Source organism: Bos grunniens, chromosome 4 (assembly GCF_055505025.1).
Source record: "Bos grunniens cultivar Pamir isolate PY7600 chromosome 4, Bosgru_T2T1.0, whole genome shotgun sequence".
NCBI classification, from domain to species: Eukaryota; Metazoa; Chordata; class Mammalia; order Artiodactyla; family Bovidae; genus Bos; species Bos grunniens.
This window is the reverse complement of record NC_141168.1, coordinates 95330002-95351649: the sequence shown is the minus strand read 5'-3', so window position 1 is coordinate 95351649 and position 21648 is coordinate 95330002. Positions and strand designations below refer to the sequence as shown.

Sequence of the window (21648 nt, the reverse complement as noted above, 5' to 3'; positions counted from 1 at the left end):
TACAGCAGGCATGTTTTCCTGGAATTTTACCATTGATTTTTATAATGGTGTTAAATATTTTATTTCCACTTATGTTACTGTCTTCCAGATTTCCCCCTACTAAACCATCTTGGCATATAGAAGAAAATATATATGACAAAGAATTTAGTAAATAAGGCAATGATTAATCAATTTGTAATCTCAAAAGAGACTATAATTTGTAATACACAATTACTGATAACACAGAGCATTTAAAAGGGAGTAATATAGGATTGAGAAATGCTTAAATAAACAGTATAAAATCCTGTGCAAGTTTTCAAAACTTATATGGCATTTATTATCTTCAGAGAATATAGTCAAGTCCACTTACTTTGTTTGTGTATTACTATGTCTTTCTATATTTTATAAATATTATTATATTTTTGTATAATATCTTTTGTATTATTATTATAATTTAAGCTTTACTGATCCATTGGACCACAGGAAGAAAATCTGCATTTCAATTTTATCTCATTTTATTCTATTTCTTTTTTAAATATTAATAATATACAGAATATATTAATAGAGTATACATGTAAATAAATAAATGTATTTTGGAGGAAAGTTTCCCAAAATCTTTTTTTCTTGTGTAAACATGTTCAAAAATTTAGAGAATGACTTTAAGCCATCAGTTAACATAAGTTATGTAAAGAAAAAACAATAACTTGGACATTTAGGAGTGGATTGACGTATTTCATTGGAGTTATGAGAAAGAAAAACTGAAATTGAAAGTTGCTCATTCATGTCCGACTTTTTGCGACCCCATAGACAGTCCATGGAATTCTCTAGACCAGAATACTGGAGTGGGTTGCCATTTCCTTCTCCAGAGGATCCTCCCAACCCAGGGATCAAACACAGGTCTCCAGCATTGCAGGCATCTAGATTCTTTACTAGCTGAGCCACAAGGGAAGCCCAACGAGAAAGGAGGAAGAAAGCAAAAGAAAAACTGCTCTTCTCCTTTTACTGAAGAAATGAATGAAAGCATGAACCCTGAAGTGACATATTGGAAAAGTAAGCAAATTCACCAGGTGGTTCTGTGGTAAAGAATTCGCCTGCTGATGCAGGAGACATGGGTTCTATCCTGGGAGGAGGAAATGGCAACTCATTCCAGTATTCTTGCCTGGAAAATCACACGGGCAGAGAAGCCTGGCAGACTACAGTCCATGGGGTTGCAAAGAGTCAGACAAGACTTAGCAACTGAGAACTCTTGCAAGCAAATTCAGCAGCAGTCAAGATTGAGCATAGAGCCAAAAGGAGGATAAAAGCGAAAATGTTTCCTACATCAGTTTTCGATTCACACAAATATGTGAAATGGGTGAGAAATGACAGCATAGCCAAGAAAGCAAACCAAGGGTGATTCAAAAGGAAATGAGTAAAGGCATTAACACTTTACTCATTAACACGAGTGACGGAGAGAGAGAGACTCTTTGAAAACTACCAAGATGCCAAAGCTATTTTTTTTATTTAAAATTAACTAAGATCAGTCCAGAATATCTTTCTAAGATGTGTCTGCCCTCCACCTTGCATCCCCCACCTTGCTAACTCTTGCTTCTTTGTCTGCTTCCCTCTGACCAACTCATGGTCTACTTTCTTGACCAAGGACTTGGGGAAGATGAAGTCCTTAGCCAAGCCTGAATTCTCCTCTACCTAACTAGCTGGTCTGCACTTAAGAAACATGATAATAACAACAGTAATAGCAGTAGCAACTAACACTATGAGCCCACACATTGAGGAATTCTTGAAATTATAAATAATTATCCCATTTTACAGATGAGGAAATTGGGGCATGTATTGCTCAAAGTAGTCCACAAGTAAGGGCAAGATCAGGATTCAAACCCATGTATTTGGGCTCCAATATCTATGCTCTTGATTACTCTGCAATACTATCCACCAGCATATGAAAGAAAATACAGTGAATTTTGAATGGATTCCTCAGATAATCTTTCCTTTGTATTCTCATTTCTAGGATCCCAACATTCTAAAACCTTTGCTTAGATCAAGTAATATTACCATTTGTGGATTAAGTGCAACATATGGGTGTTCAAGTGTAAGGGAGTAGAGTAAGGGAGAAAGGAAACTACTCCAGTTACAGATGTTATTTCTATGCATTCAGACATAGGTGAAAAAGAAATTGCGAAGTTGGCAGTGCTTCTTATCCTTTGTACATCTAAAGGCTGTTCTCAGCAGTGTAACTGCTAAGCAAAGCCTGGCACAGCTGTTCATTCTTTCTCATCGTCTTTTATCTGTGTAGTGCTTTCCTCTTAATGTGAGGCTTTGAAATTCTGAAAGCCAAGTGCTTCATTTCCCATCATACCACACTGAAGCCAAGTTTCTAAATTGGCTTTGATGTGTATTTAAAATGGCTTGGCATCCTGCTGTCATCATTCCCTGGATCGGTCCCACTATGTGAAACTGTGATATGGTTATCACTGTCCCAAGTGAGGAGACCAGCTGCATATGGAACCATGATGATGTCCTTCTGCAACTTTACGTGGTTCATGGGTTATACTGATGACTGCTGGAGAGTGCAATGTGAACAGGTAAGAGTTACACGTTTTGAAATCATGTGGGAGTAGGTAGATACCTTCCTTTCAATCCACAGACCTTCAGTCTTAAGCTTTCAACTCTGAAGCTTTATTTTCATCATGGATTACAAGGGCAGCCAAGCTTAAACACTGCCACATTCAAACACTTTCTTTTCTAAGGTTGAAGAATTTGCTTAACATAGGATATACGTTTATATTCTAGATAACACCTTTTGGTGAGAATTATCATATTAAGTCTATGCCCTGACCAGTAATGCTGAAGAAGCTGAACAGTTCTATGAAGACCTACAAGACCTTCTAGAACTAACACCCAAAAAAGATGTCCTTTTCATTATAGGGGACTGAAATGCAAAAATAGGAAGTCAAGAGATACCTGGAGTAACAAGTAAATTTGGCCTTGGAGTACAGAATGAAGCAGGGCAAAGGCTAATAGAGTTTTGCCAAGAGAAAGCACCAGTCATAGCAAACACCCTCTTCCAACAACTCAAGAGAAGACACTACCCATGGACATCACCAGATGGTCAATAAAAAAATCAGATTGATTATATTCTTTGCAGCCAAAGATGGAGAAGCTCTATACAGTCAGCCAAAACAAAACTGGGAGCTGACTGTGGCTCAGATCATGAACGCCTTATTGCCAAATTCAGACTTAAATTGAAGAAAGTAGGGAAAACCACTAGACCATTCAGGTATGACCTAAATCAAATCCCTTATGATTATACAGTGGAAGTAACAAATAGATTCAAGGAATTAGATCTGATAGACAGAGTGCCTGAAGAACTATGGACAGAGATTCGTGACATTGTACTGGAGGCAGTGATCATGACCACCCCCAAGAAAAAGAAATGCAAAAAGGTAAAATGGCTGTCTGAGCTGAGAAAAGAAGAGAAGCTAAAGGCAAAGGAGAAAAGGAAAGATATACCCATTTAAATGCAGAGTTCCAAAGCAAAGAATGTTAAGAAAGCCTTCCTCAAATGATCAATGCAAAGAAATAGAGGAAAACAATAGAATGGAAAAGACTAAGGATCTCTTCAAGAAAATTAGAGATACAAAGGGAACATTTCATGCAAAATAGGCACAATAAAGGACAGAAATGGTATGGACCTAATAGAAGCACAAGATATTAAGAAGAGGTGATAAGAATACACAGAAGAACTATACCAAAAGATCTTCATGACCCAAATAACCATGATGGTGTGATCAGTCATCTAGAGCCAGACATCCTGAAATGTAAAGTCAAGTGGGCCTTAGGAAGCATCACTATGAAAAAAGCTAGTAGAGGTGGTGGAATTCCATTTGAGCCATTTCAAATCCTAAAAGATGATGCTGTAAAAGTGCTGCACTCAATATGCCAGTAGATTTGGAAAATTCAGCTATGGCCACAGGACTAGAAAAGGTCAGTTTTCATTCCAATCCCCCCCAAAAAACAATGCCAAAACATGTTCAAACTACTGCACAATTGCACTCATCTCACCCACTAGTAAAGTAATGCTCAAAATTCTCCAAGCCAGGCTTCAACAGTATGTGAACCATGAACTTCCAGATGTTCAAGCTGGATTTTGAAAGGGGAGAGGAACCAGAGATCAAACTGCCAACAACCATTGGATCATCAAAAAAGCAAGAGAGTTTCAGAAAAACATCTACTTCTGCTTTATTGACTATGCCAAAGCCTTTGACTGTGTGGATCACAACAAACCATGAAAAATTCTGAAAGAAAGGGGAATAGCAGACCACCTGACCTGCCTCTTGAGAAATCTGTATGCAGGTCAAGAAGCAATAGTTAGAACTAGACATGTAGCTACAGACTGGTTCCAAATCAGGAAAGGAGTACATCAAGGCTGTATATTGTCACTCTGCTTATTTAACTTATATGCAGAGTACATCATGTGAAATGCTGGGCTGGATGAAGCACAAGCTGGAATCAAGATTGCTGGGAGAAATATCAATAACTTCAGATATGTAGATGATACCACCCTTATGGCAGAAAGTGAAGAACTAAAGAGCCTCTTGATGAAAGTGAAAGAGGAGAGTGAAAAAGCTGGCTTAAAACTCAACATTCAGAAAACTAAGATCATGGCATCTGGTCCCATAACTTCATGGGAAATAGATGGGGAAACAATGGAAACAGTGAGAGGCTGTTTCCTTGGGCTCCAAAATCCCTGCAAATGGTGACTGCAGTCATGAAATTAAAAGATGCTCACTCCTTGGAAGAAAAGCTATGACCAACCTAGACAGCATATTAAAAAGCAGAGACATTACTTTGCCAACAAAAGTCCATCTAGTTAAAACTATGGTTTTTCCAGTAGTAATGTACGGATGTGAGAGTTGAACTATAAAGAAAGCTGAGAGCCAAAGAATGGATGCTTTTGAACTGTGGTATTAGAGAAGACTCTTGACAGTCTCTTGGACTGCAAGGAGATCCAACCAGTTAATCCTAAAGGAAATTAGTCCTGAAAATTCATTGGAAGGACTGATGCTGAAGCTGAAACTCCAATACTTTGGCCACCTGATGCAAAGAACTGACTCACTGGAAAAGACCCTGATGCTGGGAAAGATTGAAGGCTAGAGGAGAAGGGGATGACAGAAGATGAGATGGTTGGATGGCATCACCGACTTGATGGACGTGAGTTTGAGTAAGCTCCAAGAGTTGGTGATGAACAGGGAGGCCTGGAGTATTGCAGTCCGTGGGGTCGCAAAGAGTCGGACAGAACTGAGCAACTGAACTGAACTGATCATATTTGGTGAGCAGTTCTCAGTTAATATGAAATGGATTTATGGAATAGATAGTGCCTTTTTCCAACTAATATAGTATTTCAAAGTTTGAAATGCTGTCATAAAAAATCCCAAATAGAAACCGATTTGTAGTTAATCATTCACCTATGACTGCATGTCTAATGACATGGTCATTATTAAAGCAGTTAGCAGCAATAATAGCAAAAATAAACACCCAATTCCTATTCCCCACTGTATCCAAGGGGCTTTCTAGGTGGTACTAGTGGTAAAGAACCCTCCTGCTCTCAGACTTTCTCCCAAAAGTCTCTTTTAGATTCTCATCTCAAGCTGGAAATGGGAAGATCACTGCTAGAAGAGACTTTGGATCTCAATCCTTACTATTTAGACATTTTAGACATGGTATAAAAAGAGAACGATTGTATAATAATTCAGCACCCCCTAAATGCAGTACACTGTTCCAGATGTTGTAAAGAAAAGGATGCCCAGGCAGGTATGTTTGACTTTCTTTTATCTTATTTAATTTAAACTTTTTATTTTCTACTGGGGGTATAGGCAATTAACAATATTGCAATAGTATCAGATGAACTGTGAAGGAACTCAGCCATACATATACATGTATCCATTCTCCCCCAAACTCCTCTCCCATCTGCTGCTGCTGCTGCTAAATCGCTTCAGTTGTGTCGGACTCTGTGCGACCCCATAGACGGCAGCCCACCAGGCTCCCCCGTCCCTGGGATTCTCCAGGCAACAGCACTGGAGCGGGTTGCCATTTCCTTCTCCAATGCTTGAAAGTGAAAAGTGAAAGTGAAGCCGCTCAGTCGCGTCCAACTCTTCACGACCCCATGGACTGTAGCCTACCAGGCTCCTCCGTCCATGGGATTCTCCAGGCAAGAGTACTGGAGTGGGGTGCCATCGCCTTCTCCCATCTAGGCTGCCACATAACAGTGAGCAGAGTTCCATGTGCTATGCAGTAAGTCCTTGGTTATCCATTTTAAATACAGCAGTGTGTACATGTCCATCCCAAACTATTCCTTCCCCTCATCCTTGCCCCATCAACCATAAATTCGTTATCTCAGGCTGTGACTCTCTTGCTGTTTGGTAAGTTCATTTGTATCATTGCTTTGACTTCCCCTATCTATCCTCTACTCTTCCACCCTGTCCTCTGCCATGAGGCTCACCTGTACAGATTATATTCACCAGCTCCCAAGCCTATGGCTTCTGATGGGGTCAGCCCATGGGAGCCCTGGCAGAAGATCCATCAGAAGGATAAGGGAGAAAGGAGAGTGATGGGGTATTTTCCCCTGGACCCCTGACTCGGCAGGTCCTTCTGGTGGTCTGCTTGGCTTGCCTGCAGCCCACAGCTCCTCCCCATGTGTGCCCCCACCTTCCAGTCCCCCCCTCAGCCCCATCTTTCCCTCTTCTTAGGGCCTGGGGTTGTGACAGTGCTGCTGTTGCTGGCCTTGGGCTCCTGCACTAGGCTCTGTGCTTTCCCTATTCCCCACCCACACTCTTATAATGAGTCCCCTTGTAAATAAATCCTCTTTAACTCACCCTGAGTAAGCTGTCTGTTTCTATTTGGATGCTAACTAGTAAGTACAGAGATGTCAACTCAGGTCTCAGAAGTCTACAATTTAGTTGCATTTCCCAAGGCCGTTCAGAAGTAGTACACTGGGGATTCGAATTAAATTCTCCTGACTCTAAACTGGGGCTTCCCTCGTGGCAAAGAATCCACCTGCCAATGCAGGAGACTCAGGTTCTACCCCTGGATGGGGAAGATCCGCTGGAAAATGGAACGGCTTCCCACTCCAGTATTCTTGCCTGGAGAATTCTATGCACAGAGGAGCCTGGCATGAGTTCATGGCATGAGTTCATGGCATGAGCCATGCCAGAGTTCATGGCATCGCAAAAGAGTCAGACACTTAACAACTAAGCAAAAACAACTTTAAACTGAGAGATCATTTGAGTACTCAATATGGCCCATCGTGCCTCGTGTGTGTGTGTGTGTGTGTGTGTCCAACTCTGTGTGACGCCACGGGCTATAGCCTGCCAGGCTCCTCCGTCCATGGAATTTCCCAGGCAAGAATACTGGAGTGGGTTTCCATTTCTTGCTTCAGGGCATCTTCCCGACCCAGGGATGGAACCCGTGTTTCCTGCATTGCATGCGGATTCTTTACCACTGAGTCACTGAGGAAGCCCATCATATGGCCCATAGACCACTTTAAACAAACACAACAAAAGGGCTGCTTTTTAAAAGCTTATCAAAGCAAGCTTTTTAAATCTACTGGTAGTAATTGATGAATTAGGAAAATTCATATAAAATACTTCTATTTCTGCTTGAGTATTTTTTACTCTGTGTGGGAGCAGATATGAAACTAGTGTTTTTAGGCATGGCTTTTTTTTTTTTTTTTGTAGTCCCATTTCCCTTTCCCTTGCTTCACTGTCAACCTACTGGTCCTAGTGAGGTTCCAAGCCTTATCTTGATGTGTTTTCTCTTCCGGAGAGGTATGTATCTGAGAGGAATCAAAAACCACCAACAGAAGGTTAACAAGGTGTTGGTAGTTATGGAGGAGCTGGAGAGAGGATTTGTTTGTTTACATGTTTGTTTGTTGCTTTTACCAGGGAAGAGAGCAGCAGAACTTCTGATAGTCTGGAGATTACACAGTGTTGGAAGGTTCCTATTTTGGGCAGCAGAGAGCCTGCCACAGTCTCCTGAGAGACTGTGGTTTTCAGAAGTCATTCCAGAGGTGCGCTACAGTGCTGACTGTGTTCTCACAAGCCTCTGCTCCCCGTCACCAGCATTTCCAGCTCTTTATTTCAGCTCAGCATAGAGCGGCTCTGGTATTGTGGTCATCTTCCCCTTGAACATGCTTATCATTACTACAGGTCATAAAAGAGATCATAAAACACAATGGAAAATTCATATAGCCCAGAATGTCCAGGAACCACACCTGTTTTAGCTTAATAATATCAGTGAATCATAAAAGCCTTAACTCCAAAAGAACACAATAATAAAAAAAGGGGGGAAGGGGAAGGAAGAGGTTGCTCCAACTCAAACATCTGCTGAAGGCATTCTCTTGGATTTTTTCCCTCATTCGTGAATTAAGAAATGAGAATAAAATATACATTTACACAAATACAATTCCAGTTTTTTTTTTAATTATTACTCTCAAATGTATGTTAATGACTGAAAACCAATTTAAGTGATAAAATGTCAGCGTGATTGGCCTGATATAGCAATCATCTGGTGTGATCCATAAAATTCTCTGTATTTTTGGAGATGGTTTTGCTAGGACTTTACCATGTATTGCCAGGTAGATCATCCTATCATTACAGGCTCTTGTCAAGAGCAAATTGACTACCATGGCATTATTTCAAAAGTATACCGTTACTTTAAAACGTATATGTAAATGTTGGGTATAAGCAATGTTCAGTGTCCTAGTTGCACAAATCTCTACAAATTTTGTTTGCCAGCATCATCTATAGCTCTTTCCTTTACTCTTGCCATCACCAGCAATAAATGGCTTCACCTAATGTAGAGAAATTATCAGGAAACTGGAAATGGTCCATGGGAAGTGCCTGGTAACAGACTATAGTCTCAGCAATCCTGGAGTTGGATCTCCAATTTCATCTTTGATAGCATGCCTTGATGAGGTATTGATGAAGATGGAAAATGCCAGTTCCATAGCAAGTCTGACCAAAATCTTAATCTGAAAGTTCACAGTGGAGTGCCCTGGAAGCACCATCTGAACTGAAGAATGGGTGGTGGTGGTTTAGTTGCTAACCCATGTCCCTGTCCTACTCTTGCGACCCCATGAGGGGAAGCCCACCAGGCTGCTCTGTCCAGGGAATTTCCCGGGCAAGAATACCGGAGTGGGTTGCCATTTCCTTCTCCAGGGGATCTTCCCGACCTATTGAAACCCAGATCTCCTGAATTGCAGGCAGATTCTTTACTGACTGAGTCACCAGGGAACTGAAGAATAGTACTCGTTAATCGGCCTTCTTTAGTGGCAGATATGGGTGACTGAAAATATGGCTATGTTGTTTGGGATAAGAGAAAGTGAATATTTTAGGCTGGAAGATACTTCAGACATTATCGAGTTATATGCCCTTATTCTATGGATAAAGTAAATGAACCTTAGAAAGCCTAAGACATAAGTGTGATTTCACCCAACCAGTTAGTAGCAGCACATTCTAAACCATATCCCAGGTCTTCTCTTCCCAAGTTCCCATGTCTGGCAGTCATTTGTATAAAATTGCTACATAAGACAAAAGCAGATAAGTTGAACTGAAATATTTTTATTATTTGTTCAAAATGTCAAGCTATGTCATTGACTACATGCAAAATATTTCTTCACTAGTATACATCGTGAATAAAATTCATCGAGTCTTAGTGTCAATAAAAAGGCAAAGTGGTAACTCTTCACTGGATTATTAAATGCATTTGGCAAATTTTGTCTTTGGTTTACAATAAGACAATTGGTGATAAGAAAGCTGTTGTTTAACTCTCTAAGCTTGAGGAAATAATACAAACATACAACATAAAGAAAATATTTTATAATGTATAGACCATATATGAAAAAGTAAGAGAGGAAACAAGGCAAAAAAGTATACCAAAAACTCTAGTTAGTAAAAATTGTGAACTATTCTATATGAAGTGTCAGATCAGATCAGATCAGTCCCTCAGTCGTGTCCGACTCTTTGCGACCCCATGAATCGCAGCATGCCAGGCCTCCCTGTGCATCACCAACTCCCGGAGTTCACTGAGACTCATGTCCATGGAGTCAGTGATGCCATCCAGCCATCTCATCCTCTGTCGTCCCCTTCTCCTCCTGCCCCCAATCCCTCCCAGCATCAGAGTCTTTTCCAATAAGTCAGCTCTTCCCATGAGGTGGCCAAAGTACTGGAGTTTCAGCTTTAGCATCATTCCTTCCAAAGAAATCCCAGGGCCGATCTCCTTCAGAATGGACTGGTTGGATCTCCTTGCAGTCCAAGGGACTCTCAAGAGTCTTCTCCAACACCACCGTTCAAAAGCATCAATTCTTAGGCGCTCAGCTTTCTTCACAGTCCAACTCTCACATCCATACATGACCACAGGAAAAACCATAGCCTTGACTAGATGAACCTTTGTTGGCAAAGTAATGTCTCTGCTTCTGAATATGCTGTCTAGGTTAGTCATAACTTTCCTTCCAAGGAGTAAGCATCTTTTAATTTCATGGCTGCAGTCACCATCTATAGTGATTTTGGAGCCCAGAAAAATAAAGTCTGACACTGTTTCCACTGTTTCCCCATCTATTTCCCATGAGGTAAGTGGTGGGACCAGATGCCATGATCTTCGTTTTCTGAATGTTGAGCTTTAAGCCAACTTTTTCACTCTCCTCTTTCACTTTCATCAAGTGGCTTTTGAGTTCCTCTTCACTTTCTGCCATAAAGGTGGTGTCGTCTGCATATCTGAGGTTATTGAGATTTCTCCCGGCAATCTTGATTCCAGTTTGTGTTTCTTCCAGTCCAGCGTTTCTCATGATGTACTCTGCATATAAGTTAAATAAACAGGGTGACAATATACAGCCTTGACGAACTCCTTTTCCTATTTGGAACTAGTCTGTTGTTCCATGTCCAGTTCTAACTGTTGCTTCCTGACCTGCATACACATTTCTCAAGAGGCAAATCAGGTGATCTGGTATTCCCATCTCTTTCAGAATTTTCCACAGTTTATTGTGATCCACGCAGTCAAAGGCTTTGGCATAGTCAATAAAGCAGAAATAGATGTTTTTCTGGAACTCTCTTGCTTTTTCTATGATCCAGCAGATGTTGGAAAATTGATCTCTGGTTCCTCTGCCTTTTCTAAAACCAGCTTGAACATCAGGAAGTTCACGGTTCACATATTGCTGAAGCCTGGCTTGGGGAATTTTGAGCATTACTTTACCAGCGTGTGAGATGAGTGCAACTGTGCGGTAGTTTGAGCATTCTTTGGAATTGCCTTTCTTTGGGATTGGAATGAAAACTGACCTTTCCTGTGGCCACTGCTGAGTTTTCCAAATTTGCTGGCATATTGAGTGCAGCACTTTCACAGCATCATCTTTCAGGATTTGGAATAGCTCAACTGGAATTCCATCACCTCCACTAGCTTTGTTCGTAAGGATGCTTTCTAAGGCCCACTTGACTTCACATTCCAGGATGTCTGGCTCTAGGTCAGTGATCACACAATCATGATTATCTGGGTTGTGAAGATCTTTTTTGTACAGTTCTTCTGTGTATTCTTGCCATCTCTTCTTAATATCTTCTGCTTCTGTTAGATCCATACCATTCCTGTCCTTTATCGAGCTCATCTTTGCATGAAATGTTCCTTTGGTATCTCTGATTTTCTTGAAGAGATCCCTAGTCTTTCCCATTCTGTTGTTTTCCTCTATTTCTTTGCATTGATCACTGAAGAAGGCTTTCTTATCTCTTCTTGCTATTCTTTGGAACTCTGCATTCAGATGTTTATATCTTTCCTTTGCTCCTTTGCTTTTTGCTTCTCTTCTTTTCACACCTATTTGTAAGGCCTCCCCAGACAGCCATTTTGCTTTTTTGCATTTCTTTTCTATGGGAATGGTCTTGATCCCTGTCTCCTGTACAATGTCATGAACCTCATTCCATAGTTCATCAGGCACTCCATCTATCAGATCTAGGCCCTTAAATCTATTTCTCACTTCCACTGTATAATCATAAGGGATTTGATTTAGGTCATACCTGAATGGTCTAGTGGTTTTCCCTACTTTCTTCAATTTAAGTCTGAATTTGGCAATAAGGAGTTCATGGTCTGAGCCACAGTCAGCTCCTGGTCTTGTTTTTGCTGACTGTATAGAGCTTCTCCATCTTTGGCTGCAAAGAATATAATCAATCTGATTTTGGTGTTGACCATCTGGTGATGTCCATGTGTAGAGTCTCCTCTTGTGTTGTTGGAAGAAGGTGTTTGTTATGACCAGTGCATTTTCTTGGCAAAACTCTATTAGTCTTTGCCCTGCTTCATTCCATATTCCAGGCCAAATTTGCCTGTTACTCCAGGTGTTTCTTGACTTCCTACTTTTGCATTCCAGTCCCCTATAATGAAAAGGACATCCTTTTGGGGTGTTAGTTCTAAAAGGTCTTGTAGGTCTTCATAGAACCATTCAACTTCAGCTTCTTCAGCGTTACTGGTTGGGGCATAGACTTGGATTACTGTGATATTGAATGGTTTGCGTTGGATACGAACAGAGATTATTATGTCGTTTTTGAGATTGCATCCAAGTCCTGCATTTCAGACTCTTTTGTTGACCACGATGGCCACTCCATTTCTTCTGAGGGATTCCTGCCCGCAGTAGTAGATATAATGGTCATCTGAGTTAAAGTCACCCATTCCAGTCCATTTCAATTAGCTGATTCCTAGAATGTTGACATTCACTCTTGCCATCTCTTGTTTGACCACTTCCAATTTGCCTTGATTCATGGACCTGACATTCCAGTTTCCTATGCAGTGTAAAGCTAATTAAAGATTATATGCAGTGTAAAGCTAATTAAAGATATGAAGTGTAAAGCTAATTAAAGATTGGAAAGGATTTTTTTAAAAATCGTGGTTATTGAGTTCAATGTTTTAGGCTGTCTTTGGAAGGCAAATTTAAACTAATACCTCAATAAATAAAAGGATTTAAATGATCATTTTGCAAAAATTCACCAATATTATAATATGAAAGATTAAAAAATTTGTGCAAATTTAATGACAATAAATTTTTTAGGATGAATTTCTTCCTACTGAAAAAGATGATGTGTGTTTGTGTGCTCAGCCATGTCCAACTCTTTGCAACCCTGTGGACTGTAGTCCACCAGGTGCCTCTGTCCATTGAATTTTCCAAGCAAGAATACTGGAGTGAGTTGCCATTTTTGACTACAAGGGATCTTCCCAGCCCAAGGATCAAACCTGCATCTCTTGTGTCCCCTGCATTGGCAGATGGATTCTTTACCACAGAGCTACCTGGGAAAGAAAACGGCGACATTATATTTTAACAGTAACTTACATTTAAGCCTATCGGGCATTTAATTAGTTTTATGAACAATGAACTTCAGCTGAATATGTTTATATCACGGACAATGTCATTCACTTTAGACATTGTCTCAGATTCATGCATCTAATCCCATCATTAAGAAATTAAATCAATAATACAAGGTAGCCCTTGGTTTGCAGTTACTCAAATTCAAAAGAAAATATTTAATTTCCTTCTTAAATCTCCCAAGCTGTTTCAGTCTTCATTTGTAACAGAAAATAAATCCTTTAGCAGGGCTGCAATGCAAATGATAAACTATCATCACTCAGTCTGATTTGCACTGGAAATAATTACACAGCTTGGCATTAATTCATTTTAATCAATTTTTGAAACTGGAAGTTGAAACATCTTCCCACTAGGATTTTTGGAGTAGTTGTTACCCTGTAGTTCTTTGAGATGATTTGCAGAATATGCAGGCAAAGGCACCAAACACCATAGATGTTAACTATGGAATTAGAAATGATGGACAGACCAATATATTGGCATATCTATTCTAGTAGGTCTCTCTCTGTGGATGTAACAAGGATTTCTAGTGGCCGTATGTATACTCAGTTCACAAATCTAAACTAATTTTAATTTATCATAGAGCTATATTTTAATAGGTTCGAATTAAACCAAGGTGCAAATCATCACTATCTGTCCTCGAGGGAAGGAGACAGTCTAACAATAAGCTGTAGCACTGAAGACTTCAGTCATTTTCCTGAGTGTCTACAAGGATTTTATCAAAGTTTTGCCTTGCATTTTATGTTTCATTTGAACTGTGTGACTATAGAAAGTATATATAAATGCTGAATTTATGGTATGCAGTGAATTGCCACATTAGTGCTAAAAAACATTTTCAAGAGTTGTCTAATCCAAACTACACTTTAATTCCAAATGTAATGAATTATATTTTGATACCTACATTTCATGGTGATTGAAAAAAATTTTTTCAACACACTAAATTTAAACTTTTAAAGGCTTTGATTTACTCAACAATTTGGAAGTTTCCTGGCTTTGCTTAAGCTAAGTACTATTCTTTCCATTCATGACTACTGAGTATAACCTACTGAAAGTCTATTAAAATAAATATGATACAAAATAGATAGATCAGGTTATACAATTTTAAAATGTCATTCTAGTAACATTGGCTGAATGACAGCAAGATCATCTGACAAAAACTTACTAAGTTTATACAAGGCAGGAAGGATTAAGATTCAGTCTTTTTAAATAAAAAACATACTCTAATTTTCATTGTTTTTCAAAAAATATACAGTAAAATAAACATGGCTAACAGAGTATTGTCAATTAGTGGTTATTTGCAACTAGCCTAAGTGAATAAATGCAAATGATTTGTAGTTAAAATACTAATTTTTTGCAAATGGATATTTCTGAAGCCTCTATGTCCTTACTTAGGTGTAACATACTATATGTATTCTTTATTTGTATATGTGCTATCAATTTTTCTTTCATTCTTGTTATTGATTTAAAAAATAACTATATCTATATAAATATCAATATCTAACTATATATCTACCTATCTATCTCTCTATCAAGCTATCTTCTAGCAGTAAAGCTACTTGAAAAAAGCTCTTTATTCATATTGGCCAAAGTGAATTTGGTAAGTCTTTTATGGATAAATATTATGATGTGAGCTAGAAGTCAGGCTTTGCCAAAATTATCACAATCGCCATTTTGAAATGATAGTTACTAAAACAAGAATACAATTATGCAGAGTTTAATTAGACTAGAAAATGTGAATTAACTGTAAAAAAACAAAAACTGAAATATAATGAGCAATTAAGATGCAAGTACTTTTTAGCATTTTAAAATAATAACTACAAAGCTGCATTTTCTGTTTAAATTTTCATTTCACTGACTGCCTGATTGTATCTTAGGCTTGTCTTATTGACTGCTGACCTTTTCCTGTCATTGGATGTTAAATACCATGTAATGAATGCCTCACAATATAATATGGCCTGAAGTGGATCAGTAAGTTGAATGTGACCATAAGAAATGGATCCAATTCTTGACTTAGCAGAGACTAATCTTATTTATAAGGTTCCTTTATTCCATTTCATTTTTTTCTAGTATATTCACTTACTAAACACTATTATTAATCAAGTTAGTGGTGATTTTAGTATTTTATCATTGTTTTAATGTTTCATTAGTAAAAGGCAACAACATAATCTTATTGACTGTGAGGCTATTGTCTGGTCAATTCCTTTTTAAGCCTCAGGCTTTAGGACACACTAGTTTTTAGATCCTCTCTAAGACCGTCGACTTCACTTTCACGCATTAGAGAAGGAAATGGCAAACCACTCCAGTGTTCTTGCCTGGAGAATCCCAGAGATGGGGAAGCCTGGTGGGCTGCCGTCTATGGGGTCACACAGAGTCGGACACGACTGAAGTGACTTAGCAGCAGCAGCAGCAAGACCTTCTATAGAGGGTGCTATGATGTTAAGAAAGAAATGCCCAAATCGTCTTAAGTCCTCTGTTATGTCAAATATCCCAAATTGAGAGATGATGAGCAAGTAAAGTAGGCATAGGAAATAATACATTTTTGGTATATTTTACCTGTGATGTAATTATTATGAATGTTCCATGTATAATGATATTATATGTAGTTTAAGATCCAGTTAGTAAGACTGGAAAATAAATCAATATGGACACCGAATCATTATTTTAATTGAATGATACAATAGTTAGCATATTTAAAATTGAGAGATGTTTTCTTGTCCTCATGTACGTTGAGGCTCTCCTCCCTTTCACAGGGAAGGGACAACATTGTGTCCTTTATTTAGCTTACTATGGTTTATGTAATACACATGTGACTTTTAGACTTGTGGTTACAGAAAAGAACAATCTACAAAAAAGCAGTAAGGACTCCATCACGCTCAGGATCCAAAAAAAGAAAATCTAGATCTTATCGATCCATAATCAAGCCTCTTTGGTTTTCTTCACTTAGGGTGATGGAATCAGTCAATGATTAAATTGACAAATCAGTGAGTTAACTGTATAATCTTGTTCAAGACTGATCACGTTGGTTAATAAACATGTCAAACTTGAAAACACCGAAAAACTTGTTTTTGTTTTCTTTGCTGTTTTCTTTCATTTTAGTTTTTGGTTTGAGGACCATGCAAGAGTAGTCAGTTTCCCAACATATGGCAGTGATTGTTTTCACAATTCCTTTCTCAGACTTAACTGCATATTAGAATAACCTGAAAAACTTTAAAAACTGCTAATATCTGAGTCCCACGTTCAGAAACTCTGATGTAATTTGGATGGCAGCCTGGTTACTGGGTTGCGTACTATCTCCCCCAGGTGATTATAATGGGCAGCAGATTTGGCATCCACAGGTATATATAAATATGATATTCTTCTTACAACTCACTGCTGGGTTGTCATCCAACTTTTTCAAGCATCTTATTTACCAACTAGATGGTCTCCCTCTCTCTTTCTTCTTACTGTAGATTTTTCTATCAAAACTTGAATGTGCCTTATATTTTTAAAAACTAATGATTCTGATGTGCTTCTTCTGTAGTTTGTGTGCTTATTCTGTACCATTTTATACATGTTCAAGGCAAAGACAATAACATTTAGCCGTGTTTATTTTTGTTAAAAGAAACTCATTGAAGGTCTAGTCACCTTCTGATTGCACAGATTAAATCGGAAACTGTTACCTATTTCATCTTTACAAAGCATCTTACTGATTTTTAAAGATCTGTACTATTGACAAAGTTCATGATGAAACATATATGTAACAAGGAGACTAAAATAGTTATTTTACATATCTACAGTATGTATTGTCATACTTCTAGATCAACCACAAATTATACAGGAAAATATTTAGGTACATTAAAAAACTTTGAAACATAAAAAATTAACATTTTGAAAACAATCACTTGTGAAAGCTCATTAAATAATAACATTGACAAATAAATAGTTAATCAGCTTTACTTATTAGCTGCTGCCATGCATTTCTGGCATTCCATTCCAAGCAAGGGTCAGCATGCAGGGTATAATTTCATACTATGAGACTGTAAAAAGCTACAGGGCTTATTTTTGAAGTGAAATGTCACAAGCTCTTTCACTCTTTCAAAAGGAGATCACTCTTGGCAGCTAAACTGTTCCCATGAAGATTACCAAAAAAACACCCTTCTGAACTGTTAACCTGAAGATTCATGGCAACAACTCTTTAAAAAAAATTTCAATTTCAAAGAAGTTTTGTTGGGTGTGGGGTGGAGAGGATGGTTTGGGAAATGAAGGGTTACTGAGAAGCCCTTTTCCATGTTAAAAAGATTCAATGATGGGTATATTCAAGAACCATGGGGAATTAATAATACAGGATGCGTGGAATTTAAAGGCAAATCGCATCCATGGATGCTCATACATCTTGAAAAACTTGAAAAATCTATCTCCCAAGAAGCTCCTGATACTCAGGACAGCTGGCTGAGTTTGATCAAAGCAGAAAGCATATATTTTCAAGTAAGAAAATAGCAGTGGCAGGCTCGAGTCGTCCAAGCAATCAAATCTGTAAAGTAGATGGTTCCTAGTCAGTCCAGTTTGGAGGTCTGGATTCTAACTCATGCTGTGCTTGCTGGGTTTGCCAGCTCTCTTGCGCTCTCGCTGATGCTGGGCTGGCTTGGCAGGCGACAGGCTCTCGAAGTTGTGACTGGACTCGTTGTGCTGCCGCGTGTACCTCTTGCACTTGCAGGCGGTGACCACGGTTATTTTGTAGGTGCGCGTGCTGCCGTCCTGGCACTGCAGCTGGATTCTCTGGGTACGCGTTTTGTCATTGACACACCTCCACTCCTGGGAGCTCCTCCGGCTCCAGTACTTTGTTCCGTAGCCCCCTCCGATCCAGTTAGGCAGCACAGGCAGGGGCAAGCACTCGCCAGCACACACCAGCTCTTTCAGAGGGCTGATGCTGGTGCACTGGCCGTCTGAGATGTATTTGGTGGAACGCAGTTCTCGGCAGCCTACTTGAACTCGAGCTGCAGGAAGCAGGAAAAAAAAAAATATATATATATATATATATATATATATGCATGAGAGGCACAGGCAAACACTCAAAAAGAAAAGTAATCTGCATTGGCAAAAAATAATGTCCAAATGATAGCAAATTCGCCAATAGGAAGTGAACTCTTATTTTGTTCTCACAATGCAAAAATCCACCTGGATGGTTATAGAGAAAGCTTGCATGAAAATTATCAGTTATGGGATAAAATAAACTGAGCCTGATTTGTTTTTTCATGTGTAACATTAGCTAATTGCTTACTGGAGTATTTGAAAATCCCATTTTCTTAGTTTTACTCCCCTGATAAGTATTAAGCAGTTCTAAGTTTTATGTATGAATATTCATTCTTTAATGAGCTAACAGGCAGTATATGTTCATGTTCTTCACTCACAGGTCTATTAGTTAATGTCTACAAGTGCTTTTAATTAGGTTTTTCAAAAAAATCTACTGAAAAAATGTGGAAAGAATTTGAATATTGTGTACAATGAAATCCATAATATTTTGTTTCAATTATAAAATTCAGCTGCAGAGAATCATATATACATATGTGTACAATGTCTGACATTTTTGCATCTCAAACTTAATAACTACACTTTAAACATAAATTCCCAAACTATCTTTTAAAAACACAAATATTAAAATGCTTGAAATGCAAAATGTCACTACAACTGAACATTTAAGGAATATAAAAGCTCCTAAATCAGGAACGTATGGTTGCCATAACAACTTGGCTACATTTCCATGAATTTTATGGCAGAAAAATGCCTAACATGTTTGATTTACAACTGCAAAAGGAACCACAGTGTTTGTTTCCTGAATATTGGTCATGGCAAACTTTGTTTAGTCATTTGAATTTGATAAGTATGTTCTCTAATAGATTGTTTCTTGTTCCATGCCTTAGGTAATTAAAGCAAAAATTAGTCTTAAATGTTTGGGTTTTCTTTTCCATTGCTTTGTTATCTCAAATTGAGGAGAATTGTCTGTAATAAGCTTGGGGAAAAAATCCAGCCTTGTTAACCAGAAATACATATATATATATATTTCAAAGTACAGACTGCTGAGATTAAAAAAAATAAAGATTATAAGGGACATTGAAGTGGTCTCGCATAAGATATTGAAAGCTAATATGAAGTAGATATTGAATTAGGAGTGTTACTTTAGCACTGTGCCCCTAGAACTTATGAGGTAAAAGATATAGTCTAAAGGGATGTGATAGTTGTGGAAAAATGTAATTATATGTTTATACATATAATTATACATACACATCTGTACGGATATGGAGTGTGAGATTGAAATTAAAGTGTAACCTAGCTGGCCAGTCAGCATACTCTGCCTGTCTAATTCTGTCTCCAGCTCACCTTCCTGCAGCTGCCTTAAGAATGCACCTGGAAACAGCCGAGAGGATTTTGACCTGCCTAGCTTTTTGTTCCTGTGTATATAGAAATTTGGCATTTTTGCAGTGACAGTTCATTGACAATGAATACCCACCGCCTTGCTTGGTAATCTTAAATAATCAGATAGTTCTTGTATATGTAAAAGCAAACATCTTCATGTAACTTAAAAAACACCGTGCTTTTCTTAGAAAGACATAAACAGTCATATTTGCTTTGGTTTTTCAAAGGTTGAAACTCTTTTCAGCGCTTGAATGGAGTTGAAGGGAAGATTTCTTGTGAACTCTTTCTCTGTTTCTCTCTTAAAGTCCAATTACTAGCATGTGAAAGGAGTGAAGCAAAAGTTAGGAAAAGACATTTGAATCCCTCCAACTAGTGGTCAACAAGTATGTCGATTAAGCAAACAGAAAGGAAGAAAAATAGTTTTTATACAAAGTTTTATTGTATTGTCATTATTTTAAATCTCCAAACTCATAAAAGTTTCCCTGGTCTTTCACAGAAATCTACAATAACCTACATTTTGATCCGGTGAATAAGAAGTTATTTCAGAAAAATATGATTCTCCAATGTTTAGTTTCATCCCTCTTTCTCAAAGACCATCTCCAAACTTCACTTATTTCACTAGATATTTTTTAGAAATTGGTGTGAGCCTTTTTTTCCCCCTCAGAAAGCTTCTTTTTTCCCCCCTTGTGATTTCCCATGTGTGCTTTGGTTATTTACCTTTATACACTCTATCAGAACTGCACAGGTTTTGAAATAAACAGAACACAACCTGAATTTAAGCTATCTAGAACAACACTTCATGAAAAAAAAAAAATCTCATTCTGCATTTCAAAGAAGCAACACTTTAATTCCTGGAAACATTTTCTCTTGGAATGTTGGAAAACCAAAGCCTGTGCCTACATTATCAAATCACTGTTTTAGTTATGTTAACTTTGTAGGGAAGAATGCCAGTCTACACATGCAGCGGATTGCTCCCAGATTGTTTAGCAAAACATGTATGGTTCAGGTTAGTTAGCAATGAAATAATTCGACAGGAATGTGAGTTAATGCTACCAAATAAGAACACCAAATTCATGCAAGTAAAACACACTTACTGTTCCGATCCAGTCCAGCGTTACTGAAATGCCTGCCTCCATTTCTGGCTTGATTCATTGTGCTGTTGCTGCTGGGGTGTGCTGGAACAGGTTTAACCACATGTGAATAAAGGATTTCTGTGGCATCATTTTTAAAAGCCAAACAGCTTTTCATTAGGATGCATGCAAGGGGAATGAGAGAGAAATGAATGGCAGGAGGAAGCATGGTGAGTGGAGGATTTGCTTGGCTGGAGAGCTGGTTAATTCCTTTCCCTCTGCTTCTGCACTGTAACTGTGAAATTCCTCCTCAAGGTTCCCTTTATATATCCACTGAGGTTTGGCGTTCATTCAGGTGTAAAGTTGTGTAGCGCTACAGAGTGAAAACACGGAGAAGGGGTGGGATCCCTACATGACCCTGCGAAAGAATTTTACCAATGGAAGAGAAGACTACAGAAAAGGAGGAGCCTGGTATCCAAATTGCCTGAAATTTCAGAGTTGGACTTCATCAGTTGTCTGAGAGCTGAAGCAGCCAGGCGCATTCTATAGCAACTACAGCCCCTCTCGCTCTCTCTCTTCTCTCTCTCTGCCATTTCCTTTCCTAAATCTAGTTCACATTCAGGTTTCATTTAAATGAAAATACACTGCTGTTCATTTGAAGACATTTGCATTCCCACAGTTGTTTTGTATTTGTAGTAGGGAGGGGCCTCACCCCAGATAATAGGAGGAATTCAGGAGTTTAAATATTGTAGGGCTCGAATGAAGCACCTAATTAGTTAAACATTTCTCGTTTGTCAAGATACAAACCACCTTTTTTTCTTTTTTTTCCTG

General features: G+C 38.5%; 1 protein-coding gene across 1 annotated transcript; it reads right to left on the bottom strand.

Annotated features, from left to right (window-relative positions):
* Positions 1-16926: 16926 nt before the first annotated feature.
* Positions 16927-21116, bottom strand: SOSTDC1 (sclerostin domain containing 1). Its single transcript, XM_086397546.1, has 2 exons — positions 20842-21116; positions 16927-18330 (listed from the first exon to the last, which is right to left on the bottom strand). The coding sequence occupies exons 1-2, from the start codon at positions 21044-21046 to the stop codon at positions 17915-17917; spliced, it is 621 nt and encodes a 206-aa protein (XP_086253672.1). The 5' UTR covers positions 21047-21116; the 3' UTR covers positions 16927-17914.
* Positions 21117-21648: the final 532 nt, after the last annotated feature.

Bases quoted from the DNA above. Each gene is read 5' to 3' on its own strand.
- SOSTDC1 (XM_086397546.1), bottom strand. From the start codon at position 21,046: ATGCTTCCTCCTGCCATTCATTTCTCTCTCATTCCCCTTGCATGCATC. The intron at 18,331-20,841 runs GTAAGTGTGTTT...TGCTTCCTGCAG, and splicing joins CGCTGGACTGGATCGGAACA to CTCGAGTTCAAGTAGGCTGC.